Source organism: Aphis gossypii, chromosome 1 (assembly GCF_020184175.1).
Source record: "Aphis gossypii isolate Hap1 chromosome 1, ASM2018417v2, whole genome shotgun sequence".
Taxonomy (NCBI): domain Eukaryota; kingdom Metazoa; phylum Arthropoda; class Insecta; order Hemiptera; family Aphididae; genus Aphis; species Aphis gossypii.
In genome coordinates, this window is record NC_065530.1 from 13797922 (window position 1) to 13819268 (window position 21347).

Consider the following 21347-nt stretch of genomic DNA (forward strand, 5'->3'; position numbering starts at 1 on the left):
TTTATATAATCATGAAAATGTACAAGTAATTATAACTGTATATATACCTACTTAATTACATGGCTTGAAAAACAAGGGTATTGTATACAACTTCCTGTTAGTATTTACAATGATCATTTTCCCACTTAGACCGTAAAGTAGGTACCTATGATATTTTATTTATTTCGAGAATATTTTTTTATTTATACTATTTTCAATTAAGTACGTAGTTTCTATAATTTGTTTTTAATTCAAAACGTATTAGTTATGTGCCTGTCATAATTCATAATATTTGCTGATGTCATTCATTTTGATTTGGTCATTAAAATCGACCTATTTATTGTGATAAGTACCTACTATTTGTCACCTAGTTAATTTTAAATATAGACGTGTATTTTTTTTTTTTTTTTACATAAAGTAAGTACCCATTAGTTGATGTTTAACAAATAGCTAGGTACCTAGTTAAATCTTAATACAAGCAGTACACGATATCTTATATCCGTGTTTTAGTAGGAATTCCTTTGTCGTACGTGTATCTACCGGATGAATGTATTGTGACAAACGGTTAAAAAATATATTAATATCGACTATATACAAGTATGACATCTCCAAGCGTTTATCAATCGTTCCGTCAGATTAACATCATATCCCGAATATTCGGTGTCATGCCGCTGAAGATGGTACCCGGAGACCAGATAAGTGGTCCTCTCTGTTTAATATCTACATTCGATTACGTCTACTCGGTGGTTCTACTCGTTGTAACCGTCGCACACGGGGTGTTGGCGCCGTTTTATGTGTTGCACACGATCATGCCGTACGTCTATCAACACTCGATGTTTTCCGTGGAATCGGACGTACGACACCCCCCCGCCGAAAACGGATCGGCGGATCTCGACGAAGACGAAATCAGCGAAATGGCCACCGTCATGAAAATCCTCAATCCGATCATGATATCCGTGTCCGGCATTTGCAGCAGACTGGTCGCGCTCGCTTTTCTCCACCGCAGGCTGAGTGAATTCATTACCGTTTTGCACAACACCGACAGGCTGATGGACGTCGCCATAAAGTCCGACGTTTCCGCCGCGGCGAGCAAAACCTTCGTACAGACGCTCGACAAGTATCTGTTATGATATTTTGCCCTGATCGGCATGCCGGTGAACGTTTTTTACGTGTACACCGTGTCGACCGCGAACAGCATGGCCGGTATCGTGTGGTGTGTCATACTCGCTTTCAACAATCTGGCCTGTTTTAGCACGGACATGCAGTTTGTCCGTTGTGCGTGCATGTTGCACTATCGTTTTAGAGTTATCAACAACGAGCTCGAGACATTTGCATCCATATGGCATTTCAAACGCGGGTCAGTATAATATAATATGTATATTATAATGATGCTATAGGTATAGTAATAACGTATTTTGATGTTTAAAAATTTTAATATTTTTATCAAGTACGAACTATAGAGATTATTCATTTTTATATGAAATACCTATATTTTTGTTGTATTTTGTACAAAAAAACAAATAACAAACATTTGAAATATTAACCGTGAATCGTTTAAACTTTAAACTAAATACCTAGCTACGTTTATGTACCCGGTCCTATACGGGTGTGCAGCCACTGCAGCCTGTGCTGCACCTGACATTTCATTCCGCCCTCTACGATTTTTTTTTTTTTTATCGGTTGACATAGTAATATTAATTATGGTTGTTGTATTTTAAATATAATAAACAAAATATTGTTTGACATTTTATTTTATTATAAGTTTTATTTAATACATAACAATTTTTACATGTAAGATTAATTGACGACAGTGGCGTATTTGAGATAATTTTTCAGGGGGGGCAAAATACAAAAGTCAAAAATCTCTCACTGTTACAATTTAAGGAAATTTTAATGCAATAGGTACTTTATTCGTTGTTAGACATGATTCTTACTTGTATACAGTTATAATCCTAAAAACAATATAATAATATAAAATAATAAACAGTCAATAGGTAGTAAAGTAGTTCAATTAGTAAAAAAATAATTATATTATTAAGTCAATATTTCTTTTTTTTGTGGCAGCAAACATATCAATAACTTCATCTATTTTTATGTCCCTGGTTCCTGTGTATATTTAGTAAAGCCAATCCAACTAAACGATCTTGCCCCATGTTTGACCGCAACCAAGTTTTTAACCTAAGTTGAAAAAGCAAAGCATAACAAAATAATAAAATTATCATGTATAAGCAAATAAGCAAATCACTATTTGGACATGGTATAAAATTGGCCAGTTATAGCAGATAAGAAAATTACTATGAAGAATTAATTCAAATTATACTTAAAAATTATCAGTGATATGCGGTAAAGCTAATAAAAGTGATTAAACCATAGACTTATAATGTAAGTCATTGTACATTATAAGTCTATGGTACCTACCGTATATTTGATGGGAACGCATGATAGGCGAGTTAGCCTAGTCATAATATGCAATACGCATAATATTATAATAAAGAAATTTAACTTTTTATAATAGCTTAGTGCTAACGTATTTTGCGTAAAAAAAAGTTTCGGGGGGGGGGGGCAAATGCCCCTGTTGCCCCCCCTCAAATACGCCACTGATTGACGAGACTACGCGAACTAGAGGTGGGCAAAATACATCGATTTTTTAAAAACATCGATGTTTTTGATCGATACATCGGTAGTCGTCATCGATGCTTTTATTTCAATATATCGAGAAAAAACCCGATTTTTATCCTGATGTCCGATGTTTTTTTTTTTTTTAAAAAACGTATTTATTTAAAAATTTTTAATTATATTCTTAGATTGACGATAATATTATTTGATATTATTCATTTTGATACATACTTTTAAATAATAGATAGTATTATTGAATAAATACATATTATTATTAGCTATGCGCATATGCGTAATACTATGACTTTTAGAATTTCAATTAATAAATACCCGGAACACACGACTGTAATAGATCACTATTGAATTCTTATAACCGGGTGCGGGTCCATTTATATACCATATAGGAACCTGAAGATTATTGTCCCATTTAATCTTTATTGACTCTTTTATCTCTACTGAAATACCAAGAAATAAGAATACCTAAGAATATTCTATTAATATATAATTTGATATCGTACTATCGTAGTTCATGCAACGTGCGTTGTGCACTTATGCGTCGCTCAGTTATCGTTTATATTAAATAACGTTTAGTATTCGTGATTTCTGTGTGAACTGTTTCTGGTTTCAAATACTTTTCAATTTTCTCTTTTTCTTCAAGCATCAGAGAACACAGTACAATTTGTTACTACTTATTTGTTATTTTAATAACTTAAGTATAATACCCAAAGGTAAGTAAATAAAAAAAAAAAAAATAATAGAGTTAGTTTAAACTTTAAAGTAAATGAGCAAAAGTTATTATATTAATTGTTGTATTGCAGGGGTTTACCACAAGATAGTTAGTGCAGATAGTTAGTTTTTTTTTCTTTATATTGGAGTACAAATACAGGGGCCCTATAACATTTTTCACATTAGGCCCCCACAAAACCTACAATGACTAGTAGAACTAGCAATGTGTGGAAGTTTTTCATTAAAGACAGTGATAAAACTGCAACATGTTCAATATGCCAAAAAAAGATAAAAACATCAGGTAAAGTATCTGAATTTTATTGTATAATCAGAAATCTTATGAACACTAGCTTCCTGCTTATTTAATCATTTTGTGCATTCTTAATTAACCATTTACTATTTTTTATCTCGGCTAATCTATTTTTTCTATGGAAATTAATTTACATATTTAAAATAATTTGTATTTTAATAATATTAAATATGTGTATTTATTATATAGATGAATAGTTATATTTTTTTAATTATTCATCAATACTTCTTGTCTTTTTAAAACGATTGTTGAATATTATAGAATGTAGACTAAATTAATAGGTGACAAGTAACAACTCTAATTAACTTTTTAATTGAATAATATTATTATAATAATATTCAATTACATTTTTAATAAAAAGTATCTTTGTTAAAATAATTAGGTGTTTGTAAATTATATTATAATGTTTCAAATAAATTATATTGTTTAATGATTTTAGGTAACACATCTAATTTGAACGGCCATTTAAAAAGGAAAAACTAAAATACTTTGGCTAATATTGTTAATAAGGATAATCTGGATAATCCTGAACCTGAGGCATCGACTTCTAATATCCCTGATGTACCTAGTATACCTGGTACTAGTGAAAAAACTAAGGACAATCATGTATCAAATGAAATGTTTATGGGCAAATTTAATCGTCAAAAAACAATTGCTGAAACGTTTGGTATTATGACAAGTTTCAAAGAAGGTGGAGTAAAATCAGATAAACTTATTCATGCTATAATGTATATGATTTGTAAGGACAACCAGCCTATAAGCATTGTTGAGGATGAGGGATTCAAGTACTTAATGAAAACAGTATCACCACATTTTAAAATACCTAGTCGAAGATACCTTTCCAGCAAAATTTATGAGAAATATGATATTATGAAGGAGATTGTTATGACAAAATTAAAAAATATTCAACATTTTACACTTACAACAGACATTTGGACTGACATTCAAACCAGGAGTTACATTGGTGTTACTATTCATTTTGTTGAAGAATATACACTAAATTCTGCTTTGTTAGGAGTTTATGAATTAGATGAAAGGCATACAGGTAAATACATAGCAACCAAATTACTTGAAGTATGTAAAGAATGGAACATTTCCAAACAAAATATAATTGCTGTGGTAACTGATGGAGCAGCTAATATGTTGAAAGCGATTGATTTATCATATGGAAAAACGCCATATATTATGTTTTGCGCACACGTTAAATCTTGTTGCACAACATGCCATTTCAAGTGTCCCTGAACTCACAAATTTAATTTCAGATGTAAAAAACATTGTGAGATGGTTTAAACAAAGTGTTGTAGCAAGTGATGAATTAAGGAAAGCGACCAAAGGTGAGGGAAAATTACTCCAAGAAGTACCTACAAGATGGAATAGTACTTTTTACATGCTTGAACGTTTCATTAGGTTAAGCAACATAGTTAATGATATTGTGCATAGACACATTGCAGCTCCACCTATGATTTCAGCCAAAAAAATTAAAGATATTTCTGAAATAATCGACATTTTAAGACCAATAGAAGCAGCTACCAAACAACTTTGTGGCCAAAAATTTGTGACAACCAGTATGGTTATTCCCATGATCTACATGATGACAAAAAACATAAACGAATTTAAACCTACACAGGAGATAGGTACTCAGCTTAAAGCAGGAATTTTGTACAACTGTGAACAGAGATTTTGTGAAGTGGAGGATGTTGCTCTTTTAGGCATGTCAACAATTTTAGATCCACGTTTCAAAAAAATTTATTTCAAAGATCCATTAGCTTTATCTAACATGCTAAAATATATTTCTGATGAGATAAAGCAAAATAATTATGTTAGTGAGAGCTCTTCTGATGATGACATCATAGGTATGAAAAAATCATATCAAAATAATAAATAAACTATTATAATATGTTTAATATATAATATATATATTTTTTTTTAGACCGTGATGTGGAAAAACCATTCGATTTGTGGCAAGATCACGAACAAATTGTACAACAATCTTCTGGTCGTAGAGGACACCGTCAGTCAGATGAAATAGGATTCCCAAGCGAGCTTAATTTATATTTAAAATCCAGTGTTGCACGATTATCTGACAACCCACTCCAAATTTGGAAAGAAATGTCAAGCGTCTATCCAATTTTATCAAAAATTGCGTTCAAATACTTATCAACAGTAGCTACTTCTGTACCTAGTGAGAGATTGTTTTCAAAAGCTGGGCTGACACTAAATAAACAAAGAAACCGTCTTACTTCAAAACACCTGAATAAATTATTATTTTTGCAATCAATTGATAAAAGATTATGGTCATTATGAATCATAGACCTTATACTAAAATTTAAGAAATTTAAGAATATTTTTTTTGTAGACAAGTATATAATTTTAATACATTATGTAATGCTTTTATAAGTCCAACAAAACCAGTTTTTCTACCAGATTCTATCACGGTTTTACCGTTGGGTAATCTTAAACCTAATACATAATTATGAAATTTCCTGCTAAATTTTTCATATTTTTCATATTTATCAAATTGTTTTTCATCAAGTGCCAGGCAGTAAGGATTTTTAGAATATTTACTTCTGCAATTAAGTATATCAAATGCATCATTCATTAGGAAACAAAACTCTGATGTAGCATCAATATCTCTAAAATCATCACATCCTAAAGATTTGCAAAATTTCAGACCATTACCAACACTATTACTCAACACTTGTGTTGCTAACTTGACATTCATTTTTTCATTATAATAATATACGTGTTTATTGTCAATTTTGTTGCTGCTTTTAAGCCTTCATTCTTTTCTTTGAAATATAACATCTTAATATGGTCCCAACTTATTTCTTTCCTTCTTGATTAAATAGATACATACCCCATATCTCCTAAAGTGTTTCTAATCAACTTAATCATATGGCAAGGATCATAAAAAATATAAATGGACTCGTTATTATAGGGATTGTTAAAACTAAAACTTAATTCGTCCTTTAAATCAAATGAAGCACCCAAAATTGAACACATTTTACCATTACTGTAAGCTCCATCAAAAGTAATTGAATGGACTTTGGCACCCGTATCACCCATGAGAATTAAACACTGTTTTAATAAATTACTACGTTCTGTTCCATTTAAGCCAGCTACAAGAAAATAACCTATTGGCATTTTCCAGTGTCCATTTATTCCTACGAAACGAGTGCATTTTTAGCAATAACCGAGTTATCATTCTCTGTGTCAATATTAGTGCCCATATCAACAAAGCCATGCATTTTTGTTCCATCCCATTGAATTTTTTCCCTTATGCTCATCTCATCCAAAACAATGTTGCAAATAACAGTTTCATTCTTTGCTTTCTCTTGTATACATTGAAATGCTTCTTGAGTAAAACCTGGGTCCCCATTCACAACTTTATACCATTTACTTATTGTTTTGGGATGTGGAAGTACATTTTTAAAACTTTTTCTTATAAAATTATAAGCTTTATTTGAATAAAATTGTAAAGTTATGGCAAATTTCCTCATTTCTGATGTATATGGAAGCTTTTTACCCTTTATATAAAGCTCAATTAAAGTACGCAATGATTCAGAACCAATAGACTAAATAAAGGAATGAAATAAAAAATAAAAAATAAATTCAAATAATTTAACATTTATTTTTGTAAGTAAAATATCACAATGTATATACACAGTATGATTATTGAAGCATTCTCAGTTCTCACCCAATTTAAGCATAATATAATGCCTAGTTATATGGCACTTAGGGTGAGTATGCTTAAGAGCAGTGTTGTAAAAAATGTTTGAGTAATTACTCAAATACTTATAAAATTAAGTATTTAAAATACTATACACAGTAAAGTTTCTGAGTATTACTCAAATACTTTTTAAAAGAATTTAAAAAATCTTCAAATACAAAAAAAAGATTCAATTTAATTCTGAAACTATTAAAATTAGTGATAATTAGTTAGAACAAAATTTTTTTGCGGAGACTTATCATGTTGTCTTAACATGATTAATTATCTCAACATGATAAGTCCCCGCAAAAAAAAATCCTGTCTATACTCTATTCAGAATAAGAATCGTAATCGGAGGCAAAAACTGGTAGCCGCCGACAACATTTCTTATTCTGAATAGAGTATATAACAGAAACCTGTCCATAACGGACACTTTTGATGGTCTTGTGCAGGGGGTATGCACTCGTACATATAGCTGCATATGGTATTGTAAAATAGTAAAAAATCGTGACACCGGGAGCGCTAAGATCCATAGAACAGCGATAGACTGATAGCACAGAAATTAATGATTATAATTTATAATATTACTTTATACTTATAATATTATATTATGAATCATTTTTCTGAGAATTCGACATGCATAATGTAGTAATAAATATACATAATATAATATTATATTATTAAAATGGTTGGTACTTGTACTATGAAATAGGGGGTACTATCTAGTATTTTTATAAAATCAATTATTTTTGTTTGTAATTGCCAATTGGTTTTATTAGTACCTCGGTGTTTTACTTCTCACTTTTTCAGTTTTCTCTAATTTGTATTTAACAATGCCATCAACCAACTGTAGTGTTCTAGGGTGTAAAAGTAAAGAAAGAAAACATGTCTTTCCTCAGAATGATGATGATTTTAATATGTGGCTTCAACGGTGTAATAATGACAAATTATTTCATCTTGAAAAATCTGTCGTTAGACGCCGATATGCGGTTTGTCATTTACATTTTGATCGGTCCTGTGACAGCCCAGGAACAAAAAAGTTAAAAAAAGGGTCCCTACCAACTTTATTTTTTGGATCTATCCGTAGCCATGGTGTTAGGAATATAAATCCAACTTCATACCAATTTATTGCCTCTTTTAAAACATTGCTTATTAATAACTTTTCTTCAGTAAAGTCAGTTGGGAACAATTGTGAGTCAGATGATTGTACTGTATTGGATAATTTAAAATCATTTCTCAATGGTTCATCTACTCTTAATAGTATTTCAACTTCAAATAAAAAAGTAAATATACATTTATCTCTAGATTTACCAACAATAATACCTAAAACAGTAACAAGTGGATTGACTATAGGTTATGTTAGTGGATATATTATTCGTGGGATTTTGAAAATTTGTAATAACTGTACAGTTTGTAAAGGTGATATAACTCAAACTACTATAACCAATGATTTGATTAAAGCTAGGTGTTATTCAAAACAAAGTTTGAAAAATCCAACTAAAAATTTTGAAAACATAATCGAAAATATTTTTTCAGTATTATCACATTGTATGCCAAACATTTGCTATGAGACAAACCTAAAACAAAGATTAGATTTTGCAATTGAATTAAATGTGCAATTTAATTTTAACTGTGAAATTCACAATCTTAAAGAAATAGTCAAGAACAAAGTGATATTGTTTTTTTTATTTTCTTATACCAAAAATATAAATAAAGTATTGAAGGGAGTTAATTACTGTAAAACTAACGATGTAATTGTAAATATGGCCAGTACATACTATAATATACATAAAAGCCGAAAAACTAAAATTAAACTTGTAAAACAATTATTATAGGTAATTAACCATTATTATTATTATTATTTTATTATTATAATTTTATTTTTATTTTCAATAAGATAATTATGTTTTTTCTTTGCAGTTTTATTTAAAGTAATTATGTTACACAGGTAATTTCATTGTTTACTTATTACCTAAATGTATATAGTTTGTTTTTAAAAATTTAATTTATATATATTATGTTGTTATATTTATTTTTCAATAGTAGAAACACACTGTGGTTGAACTATACATACCTTTTTGATATAATATTTTGTGTTTTAAATTTGAAATTTATCCACCATGTTTTCCTGAATAATTTCATTTCATCAGACTATGCCATTCAAAATATAAGTTGCTGTATAAAAAGGTAAAAGTAAAACCACAATTTAAGTTAATATGTATATCTTAATTAATTACTAATCGTCAACCAGGCATCAACATAAAAAAAAATATAAAACTTAACTTGGACTTAAAACACGGACCACGGTTATAAATTATGTCTAGGTACTATAATAGATAACCGTGGTTTAAATGCTTTGATTTTACCATTTCCGGTCAGCGTTATTTAGGTAGGTAGGTTTAGGATTAGGACATTGAAGCTTGGGTGATGGGTTCGATTTAAGTTATCGACAACAATTTTTTGCAAAATATTTTGTCACCGGGATCGAAAATAGTTCATAATCGCAACACCCGTAGCGCTTCAACGGGCACCAACTGAGACGGCTGAGTTGCCGTTCTATATTATCTTTATTCTATGTTCTGAGCCACCGTAATCTTCCACTCACATTGAGCCAAGCTTAAACTACAGTTTAATTTTAAACCATCTTTGTACCACTTCAATTTTACGCTGAGCCGAGTTCAACTGTGAACTAAAGCTTAAACTATTATTGTACCCCTAGCCCTATATCTGTGACGTAACGTGTAAGTATACATTTCAGTTTCAATTGCATAGCTTGGTTATAATATTATATAATAAATTATAACATATGAATATTGTATAGTATTTTTTTTTTTTTTTTTTTATTATTAAAAATAATTTACAATCTATACAAAAATAAGTACAATAAGCAAATTTGATATCTTAATGGTTAGTGACAGGAGATTAACATTTATGGGCAGGCACTCAGCAGTACCACCCGACCGGGTACACTTAAAGTTAAGTATTAGAATTTTTTTATTTTTTTTTTTTTTTATTTTAGTAGGTCTCTAGGCCACTGTCTTTTGAGTCTTCTGCGTACGTTACCAGGAAGTGAATTGGAGGATAGTTGTTTTATTAATGGGTTACTGTGAGAGTTTAAGTTGTTGTGAAATTTAGAGTAATATAATTTTGCTAATTGATTGAGTGTAGACATTTTTAGGTCTTTATGAAGATTATTGTTTGTAAAGTACCAAGGGGAGGATGTTATTACTCGTAGGCAGATGGATTGGAAGGCCTGGAGTGTTTTGATATTGGATGGCTTTGCAGTGCCCCATAACTGAATACCGTATGTCCAAACTGGTCTGATTATTGATTTATAAATGATAAGTTTATTGTGTAGGGAAAGTTTGGATTTTAGGAGTGGTTTAAGGATATGAAGTCTAGAGTTAACAGTTTTACGTTTATGTTTAATGTGTGGGCTCCAGGTTAGTCGTTTATCTAGGATTAGACCAAGATATTTTACTTCGTTTGCCGATGGAATTATTAAATTATTTAGTGTAACAAGTGGAGCATCAAGATTTCTTAATGTGAAGGTTACTTGGACAGATTTAGTTTCGTTTATTTTGATTTTCCACCTGTTTGCCCATAGGCTGATCATATTTAAGTGGTTTTGGATCATTTCACTGGCTGTAACGTGGTTTTTGTGGGAGGCAGTTATTAGCGTGTGTCGTCAGCGTATGTACCTAGAGAGATATAGAAGGTCTTAGGTATGTCATGAGTGAAAATCGAATAAAGGAATGGTGCGATGTCGCTTCCTTGTGGGACTCTAGCTTAATAGCATAACGGTTGGTTGAGTAGTGGTGTTAGGCGGACAGTAAAAGAACGATTTGACAGGTATGATTTAATTAAAAGAAAATAAGGGGCGGGTAAGAACTTTTTAAGTTTATACAATAGACCATCATGCCAAACCCGGTCAAAGGCTTGGGAGATGTCTAGGAATACTGCTGTACAAAATTGTTTTTTTTCCAGAGAGCTGGATATGATATCGACTGTTCTGTGTAATTGATGCATTGTTGAATGTTTTGGTCTGAATCCGAATTGAGTGTGTGGTATTATATTTTTGGAGGAAGCGAGAGGAAGGAGTCTTTTTAAAAGAATTTTCTCAAATATTTTAGAAAAGGTTGGGAGAAGACTAATAGGTCTGTATGAGGCAGGATCTTGTGGCGGTTTATTGGGTTTAGGGATTAAAATAACGACCGAGTGTTTCCAAGTGCTTGGGAAGTATGATAGTCTGAAGATAGCGTTAAATATGTGTGACAAAAAAATAATGATTTTATTGGGTAAGTTCTTTGTGATGACATTACTAATTAAATCATGACCGGGTGATTTTTTAATAGGAAGCTGTTTGATAATGTATTCAATTTCTCCAGGAGAGGTGTATTTAGCAGGAAGTGACATAGGAAGGGGTGAATTAAGAGAGCTATCCACTATTTCTAGTTGTGATGCATTAGGCTGTATATCGTGAGGAGTGAAGCATTTAGATAGATGCTCAGCAAATATGTTAGCTTTTTCAAGGTCAGTGATAGCCCAGGAGTTGTCTGCTTTGCGAAGAGGGGGAGAAGGTTGTCTTAACCGTAGTAGGGATTTGGTTGCCTTCCATAGGGAGCAGTTGGTTGTAGTAAGAGCTTCAACGTATGAATTATAGGAATCATTTTTATGTTTACGAATTACCTTTTTAAGTTTGTTACTTAACTGATTGAGTTTAATCTTATCATTGGGATATTTTGAGTTTTGCCACTTGGCTCTAGCTTTACGTTTTTCTAATAATAAAATCTGGATGTGTTTCGGTATATTATTATGCGAAGATGGGTTAGTTTTTGTTATGGAGGCACTCAAAGCAGCTGACTGTATTGATGTCGTTAGAGAATCTAACGCTTCATTTATTTCATCTATTGTTTTTAAGGAAATGTTTAGTTTTATATTGTCATTTAAAGTTTCTTTAAAGATTGACCAGTTCATTCGACCAGGAGTAAGTGTTTCTCTTTTTGGTATAGTGGGGCTTAATCCAATTTTAAGTAAGGTTGGTGTGTGATCAGAGGATAGGTCATAAAGGTTGCTTATAGTGCTATGAATATTACTAGGCAGCTTGTAAACAAAAAAGTCTAAGATGTCGGGTAGTCTATTGTATTGGGAGGGCCAATAAGTAGCATTAGGGGGAGCTAATGTTGATAAGTTGTTATTGGTTATGCAGTTTAGTAAAGCCCTACCTCTAATGTTAGGAGAACGGTTCCCCCACTTTGGGTTTTTAGCATTAAAATCTCCACCTGAAATGAATCGGTGACCTAGGGTTGAGAAATAATCGGAGAACTGGCCTGCGTTTATACCAGGACCAGGAGGGCTATATATAGAAGATATATTTATAGGTATATTGTTTTGTGTTATAATCGAAACACCGGAAGCTTGAATATGTGGAAAAATATAAGGAGGTAGAGGGTGGTGGGATAGATTGGATTTGATATATATTGCTGCGCCAGCGTGAGATGTGCCATCTGGATGACAGGCAAAGTACGCCTTATAACCATAAATGTTGATACAGGAGTTAGGGGTGAAATGAGTCTCAGATATTAGCGCTATATCAATATTTTTGTCTTGAAGTAGAAAAAGGAGTTCATCTTTATGTTGTTTTAGCCCATTAGCATTCCAGGTAAGTATAAGTAGCGAGGAGTTAATTATGTTATTAGCAGTCATTTTTTGAGATTATTTTGTTAATAAGAGTGGTAAGGAGACTTATAAGTGGTGTAATAAGTGATTGTAAATTTTCCAAGAAAGATGATATTTGAGTGGAAAGTGAGGTTTCGGAGGAGGTAGGGAGTTGTTCATTTTGAGGTATTGGGGATTTAATCGCGTCAGAGTATGTACGAGGTGGGTTAGTGGTGGTGCTGAGTGACTTACCCGTTAAGTTTTGAGATGATGATGAATCTTGGACGATGTTGTTTGGTTGCTTGAAAATGGAATTTGGTGAATCTGAAGTTGAAGGCTTCGTTTGGCGTTGCTCTGCGATTTTCGTGGTTCTTGATTTTTGGAGTTGTTTATGGACCGTGCATCCTTTGTAGTTTGATGGGTGTCCATCTCCACATAGAGCACAGATAGCTGGTAGGTCTTTGCTTTTTTCGCACATGTCTGATAGGTGATCTTGTCCGCAGCGTACGCATCTTGGTTTACGGTTACAATATGAACGAGTATGTCCATAGTTTTGACACCGATGACATTGGGGGAGATCACGTCTAGTATGGGGTTCTTCTATCTTAATTTTTGAGTAGCATAGTGTTTCGAGTTTAAATATGTCGGGATTATTAGTTTCCGGATTGAGATCTATGAAAAAAAGTGGTAGTGGATCATTTGATAATCTCTTTTTTATGTTTGTGACATTTCTTACAGAATAACCGAGTTCAGTTAGTTCTTGTGTGATGTATTCTGTAGAGGTTGAGTGGTGAAGGTTTTTTAAGACAACGCGGTAAGGCTTGTCTTCTTTAGCTTGATATGTGTGGTATTCGATGGAGCTGTCGTTAAGTAATTTGATTATTTGGCGAAAAGAGTTAGACGAGTATAGTGATAATTTGAGGTTTTTAGATGTGGATTTAAATAAAAATCCTTCATCGCCAGAAATAGATTTTATTTGATTACAGAAATCAATGTAATTTATTGCTGATGTGATAAATATTGGCGGTGGTAATGGTGGTTGGGGGACAGATTCGGTGGTCATTTCGTTGCTTTCGTTAGTATCGTCATCAATATTTAAGACTTCATAACGGTTTGGCGTAAAGAAAGAATTGTTTGTTTTGTTCCCTTTTGGTTGGGGGGACGTACCCGGAGAAGACGAATGCTTGGTTTGTAGGGTCCAACCGGATCCGTTATTGTTTGAATTATTAGAAATAGATGTTTTGACGATTTTGATAGGTGGCACTGGGACATTTGAGGCACCCTGTATAGTTGTATGGTCGATGGAAGGTTTATTTTTATTTGGCCGATTAGATGACATTATGCCGCTCGCGGTTATCTACTGTTCAAAGGTCACCGAATGAACGGTGCCTCGAGGCGGTAATTAGATAGTCAATATAATAGTAAACAATTATATTACTTTTTAGTCTTGACACGTTTGAAGGTGACTATGAAAACAATAACCATGTGTAGGCTAGGATTTAGTTTTTTTAAATTTATTTTTTACTGCAAGTTAGAACAAAAACCATTGAGTTTAGATAAAGTTGTCAACGAATAACTCGGGAGCGAAATTACACACGTGTGTTTAGATACGATACCCGTGCGAGACTGGTATAGTATTTAAAAATATATATATATATATATAATATGTATATATATATTTATATATTAATACTTTTTTGTAGGTAATAATTTTAACCAAGATATTAACCAAATACAAAAGTGAATAACAGTATAAAATTTATTTTTGTTTCATTGTAATAAAAACTTCATTGAATATATGCAGGTCCATTAAGACACTATGGTTGAAGCCAATTTTGATATTATTATTTGAATTTCAATAAATTTTCCTTTAATTTATCTTTGTTAGCACCAGAAAACCGAACAACCTCGGTTTTTGATTTTAGGAAGACGAATGTTGGCATAGATTGGATGTTATACTCAATAGCGGCTTTTTCGCATTCACCAACATCAACTTTCAACATGACTACATCAGGGTACTCGTTGGCCAGTTCTTCAATGAATGGAGCCATTAACTTGCATGGACCACACCATTTGGCAAAAAAGTCGATGATGACTAATTTTTCTTTGGCATCAGTTAATTTAGTTGCCAAATCGGCGGCGTCGGTGATGAGTTGAACCATTGTGGTCGATTTGATCGATTCTCGACAGTTGGGTATCTCGACGTTTTGCGGCGGCGGCGGCTGGTACACCGGGTTAGCGTACTTGGGTATGTGGACGGCGGCGTGTGCGCGGACAGTGCGGCAGCGGACAACACGTCTGACGAATTAAAAAAATATTTTAAATATAATAAACAAAATATTGTTTGACATTTTATTTTATTATAAGTTTTATTTAATACATAACAATTTTTACATGTAAGATTAATTGACGAGACTACGCGAACTGGAGAGAGTGACTGACTTAATATACACAGAGTAACGGACAATAATATGATAATAAGTACAGTGTTACCTTAACACAACAATGGTAATTATTATTCATAAATAAAATAAAATTTAAAATTCCAAGTAAGAAAATTGAATAAAATGTTTATTTGCGTGCGTGAGTATATTATGTGTTCATATGTGTGATAATGATATTGGGAATTTGGGATATTAGTATACCTATACGTACCTATACTATGATTAAATGTGCTGCACCTGAAGTAATTTCCCGAGACCGTCTATGCTTACGTAAAAGTACATACCTACCTACATTATCACCTCTCAATTGTAATTAAATAAGCAGATAATTTTATATTAATTATATTTTGTATTTATTACAATTACCGGAAAAAGAATCAACTATATCTGCCGCATTTAGTAGGTACTTATTCAAAATTCACTTTAGGTATCGACTGTATAGCTGAATTATCATTTATCATGTATCGTGATTAATAATTAAAAATAGAAAATTTTTTCAGTGCTTTGGTTGAAAGAAAAACTTGTCGATCGTTTATATGTGAATTATCATACGGCCACAACATATGCGATTCTATCGAAATGTATAGGTAAGTCGGAGAAGAAGGTATATTAAATTGTGCCTAATAATAGGTACATTCAATTTATTTGAAATATCTGTTAGAAATACCTAATTAAATAATAATAAAAAAAAATAATATACATATTTTAAAATAAACTAAGGGAAATAAAATAAATGTAGCGAAAATAGTAGGTACTTATCATTTATTGTGTACCTAATGAATAAAGTTATCAGCTTAATATTTACACCTATTAGTTTTTCCCCGGAAGGCGGAAGAAGAACGTGACGAGGGTCGACAATTATTATGAATAACATTATTATATTGAATATTTATTTATTATTATATATTAAGCTGTTGTGTGTTAACTTCACTATTATTAACTATCATTTAACATCTCTAGTAACCTATTAAACATAAAATAAACAGCTTAACAGTTTGCTGTATTAAAGTTCTATCAATAACGATAAAATAGTTCTTATATATCCAGAGGAAAATATAATATTTACCTTTACCTATCTATATTCGTATTTTTTATACGAATTATGAATTATGATTAACTGACAAGTATAAAATTTATTTTTCTTAGATATTGTTATGGACAATTTTGCAATATGGTGTGTCAATTAAATTCTACGTATCAATTGCATCTTTTGGGATGCATTTCAGCGTGTTTTTTAAAAATATTGTTCAATCTGTATTTTTCTATGTTTGGATACGTCATTGGTACCAATGGTCAAAAAGAACATGATGAACTAATACGTGCTATCTTTTGGAATGTATTTTATGGAATGAGATTCTTGACGATAATTTATGTAGCCAATGCTACTTGCAAACAAGTAAGTCCGATTCGTTCGAGTAGGTACTAATGTCCTATATGTATAGTTAATAAGATTTGAGCATTTATGCAGGTACTCTGCAAGCATGTGACAAAAATTTACAAAGTACCTAGATACATAGCTATCAATATTAAAAATTATATACCTACCAACATTCTTAACTACCAAACAGTTTTAATCTTGTATACAAAATTTAAAAATTTAAATACTCATTTTTTTCAAACTTTTTGGCCAATAATAAAATATTGAATTAATAAGAAACTTAAAAATCCAGAATGCAGACTAAATGATTATATTGGATTATTATTGTTTTCGTTATCGGAATATGTATTAAACGTATTGTCGATCTACATATTATAATATCCTGCAATATCTAGGACCTAAATTTAGGGTATATAAGTATATTGCTATACTGTACACCTAATTCCATACTACAAAATATTTTTAAATAATAAACATTGACATAGTAGTACACATGTTACATATAATTTCGTAGCATAATTGTATTTGGTATTTGTTAATAATTAGTTATAATAAATACTATCTAAGTCAATCTTCTACATAAGTCCTTGATACCTATATAGTATATAAATAAAAATGTTGAAATTAAAAAAAAAATAACATCACTTTAAGTACAAAAAGTAATGCACAGTTTTAAATTTGCTACTGCACACAATTTTAGGCCCTGGTAGTATCTTTACCAGAGATTCCCAACCTTTTTTGATTCACGGCACCCTTAGTCATTTTCTAAAAATCCGGAGGCACCCTATTGACAACTTTGGTTTTATTTAACAGTGCATAAGTATTAAGTATAAACAAAAGTAATACGATGTAGATATAATATACTATGTACAATATAGTATACACATATTATATTTTATAAAACAAATTATTATAATGAAAATTAACTATATATTTCAAATAATTACGTGGAATCCTAAGTAAAGTTTGCGGCACCCCGGTTGGTAGTCTCTAATCTATACGGTCAATATACCTATAACATATAACGATATCAACCATTTAAAAATTTAAGATTTAGTGTTGTAATTTGAAACATTTTGTATGAAGTATGCACCGATCACTTCAGTGAATGTAGAGAGTTATACTCTGTCGAACAATAGAGTCAGTTTCACTTCAAGAAATCTAGGGAAATAAATGTGGTAGTTAATTATTTTTTCAAGTTTTTTACTAATTTCTATAACTAGTTAGTGTTAATATTTGGTTATGCTTTTTTAAAAAATAAATATAGGTTCTTATATTTTGCTTTTTTAGTTGCATATTTTGCTTTAAAATCCGAGCCCTAGTAATTATTAATTTTGACTTCTCAAAAGTTCCAGCTAGATTAAATTTTCTATCATAAAATACCTTAAAAGTATTTTGAAAAATTATTTAGAGTATGTTGACTAAATTGCCACATTGGCATAAGCAAAATTCTACCTATATATTATAGTACCTTGATTCAAGGTTCTATATGTTATTTACGCTTAGTAGACAGTAGGTACTTGTCATAATAAAACGCAATCATTATAATAGAACCTAGCTGGAAATCGATCAGTATGTTTGTGTTAGGCGTAGGTAGGTATTTCTAAAGAAATTTATGAATGTCGGTAAAAATATAGGTAAGCTTCTAAGCAGTAGGTATAGTTGAATGCTTTTGTTTGTTTATTTTAACGAGTAAACAAAATAAGTAGCACACGAGTGATTATTAAAATCGTTATTTATTTTTATTCCAAAAACGTTTATTTATAAAAATTATGTTTACAGCCTATAGGTAAATAACATTAAATATAACGGTCGTTTGTTGTATCGAGAAGTGAATAGGTATATAGATACTATGACGTGAACTTGTATATGAAGTTATAGAACAGTAATATTGTAATAATAGTTGTATGCATAATAACTAGGTAGGTATTTGGCCGAGTACGACTGTGATTGCGATGTTTTTTAATGAACGCAACGTAAAATGTATATTTCAGTTTAATTTTTCCGATAAATGTCAAATTATTTTTTCCATCGTGATAATAATTACATGCATATTCAACTTAATCAGTGCACCGTTGGCTGTGCAATACATGGTCGACGACTGGTCTCACGTGTTGTCTACATCGTTGATGGTGTTGCAGTCCAGGGTAGTGGCCGTCGCTTCCTTTATATCTAGAGGAATGGTGTTGTACAACGCATATTTTAACAAATATCAAAAGTACAGGACGACGTTGGAAAGTTTAAATATCTACTCGCCAACGACCGCCGCCGTTTGGAGCCAGTACAAACTGTATTCTCTCGTGACCATATCGCTGTGTCTGACGTTCATGTTGCCAACGAACTCCATTAAACTGTACAACCTGTACTACAAACACCCCGGCGGATCTCTACTGTCGATATATTTCTTTTTCTTTTACTTACAAAATTTCAGTATGTATTTGATCGAAAACGATTTCGCCAATCGGTGTTTTTTTACATATGCCACGTTTCGAGATATCAACGGCGATTTAAATCAGTTGAAAACGGAGTACATCAATCTAGGCAGATTTCCGTTTTTCGAGAAAGCTATACACAGCTCGTGGCCTGCAAATGTTGCGCCGTCGTCGACGTCATCGTCGTGTGTCGTCGTTTACGACAAAGATTTTTACTGTCCAAGGGACAAAGCTGCACATCCGCTGACCAACACCGTAGAGATTTTAAAAATCAGACATTGGTTATCCCGCGAAGCCGTTATCGACATGAACCTTTTATTCGGCAATCATTTAGGACTGTCGATACTCTCTTTGAGTTTTCTTGTGTTGTTGAACATATATACTGGCGTGTTCCATTCCTTTACTAATAACCGCGTGGAAAATAAAATATTTCGATCGAAGCTGTTATTCTTTGTGTGTGTACTGCAATACTCGTATAGGTTCTGTGTAATTACTATTCTCTCAAATTTAACGACAAAACAGGTAAAGAAAAATGTATCTATATCTAAATTATAGGACTATAAATATTATATGATAATGATGGGCGTAACTTGGGAAATTTTTATGGGGGGGGGGAATTCTATTTTTTTGTCGATATAACGTATACTTAAAGATACTAAAGAGACAAAATACCAAATAAAAACATTTTGATTAATCAATTTATTTTTATTTCTATAGTTAATCTTTTTTTTAATTATTATATTTTTCAGTATTTTTGAAAAAATTATTCTTACAAATCTTAAATGCCTTTTTGATAATATATACCTATTTTTAAAATAAATTTACGAAATATAAAGGGGTCATTGCCTCGTTAAATTTTTTGAAGGGGGAAGTTTCCCCCTCCCCTCCAAAAGTTTACGCTTATGAATTATGATGATAACTTACTATGTCACGGTAAATTAAAAATTATTATTAATGATGTAAGACATATCTATGAGATACATTTGAGCTCAAAATATACTGTTCAATATAGATCATATAACAAGGTGTCATATGATCTAAAGTTAAGTGCTTAAAAAGTTATACTAAATTTAATTGTCGTTTAAAAAATTAAAATTTAAAACCCTATATTTAATTACATTATACACTACCTATACATACTAGATATGATCAAAAATGAATTCAATGAATTTGAATTAGTGTAGTGTTGTTATACTATAGTATATTACACCAATATTTAAAGCCCTATAAACTCTATAGGTAATATTTTTATCAGAAAATTACTATCTATCATCACTCATAATTTATGAATTAATTATTTTGTTCTAGGCGGTTAATGCAAAAACATTAATAACTGATATAAACAATAGGTATTTAGATACAAGTACACAGGAAGAGGTGAGGATACATAATAAAATAATACCATTTTTTTTCATTTGTTATTCATTTTTATTAATCACTACTGATTAACTTACTAGCTTCAATTATTCTACACTCAAATATCTAGCCGTTGCATCCAGTTCACCGCTTGTGATTTGTTTACTTTGAATACTCGTTTAATCACCTCAGTGAGTATATTTAGTTTTTTAGTATAAAACGAGAAATGTGTTATTAATTATTATTATATAATTATTTTTTTGTTTTTGTTTGTTTTTTTTTAGGCTATTGCTGCTGGTGCCACATATCTTGTTATTCTAGTGCAATTTCATTCTGGCAAAAATTGAATTTATTAGCATTTTACCTAATCAATCAAGAATTAAAATTAAACGTATATTTGGTTTATATAGACGAGCTTATGATGTAGTTAATGATATAAATTATAACTTATAGATAATATATCATATTTAATATTATCATTAGGAAAAATATCATTTTGTTATAATATAGACTTTTAGTTATTTGATTCTTTATTCACCTATTTGATCATATAGAAACAAATTTACAACCATTTTGCGATACTTGATAATAGTAAAAACTAATAGGGCTGTAGAGCCCTTTAATGATGTAAAAGTAAAATCTTAATCCTGAGGAAAAAAATAACATTGAAACTTAATAGAATAGTACCTAATTTACAAATAGTGAGAAAATGTAGACACAAATTATTGATTATTTTGAG

At 31.2% G+C, this 21347-nt stretch overlaps 2 protein-coding genes across 2 annotated transcripts; one reads left to right on the forward strand and one right to left on the reverse strand.

Moving 5' to 3' along the window:
- Positions 1–1112: 1112 nt before the first annotated feature.
- Positions 1113–21117, forward strand: LOC114131042 (gustatory receptor for sugar taste 43a-like). The gene is made up of 6 exons (XM_050197007.1): positions 1113–1336; positions 15943–16029; positions 16589–16838; positions 20561–20629; positions 20710–20799; positions 20893–21117. Exons 1-6 carry the CDS (start codon positions 1128–1130, stop codon positions 20953–20955), a joined length of 768 nt encoding a protein of 255 aa, XP_050052964.1. The 5' UTR covers positions 1113–1127; the 3' UTR covers positions 20956–21117.
- Positions 14740–15322, reverse strand: LOC126548923 (thioredoxin-2-like). The gene has a single exon (XM_050197008.1). It carries the CDS (start codon positions 15158–15160, stop codon positions 14843–14845), a length of 318 nt encoding a protein of 105 aa, XP_050052965.1. The 5' UTR covers positions 15161–15322; the 3' UTR covers positions 14740–14842.
- Positions 21118–21347: the final 230 nt, after the last annotated feature.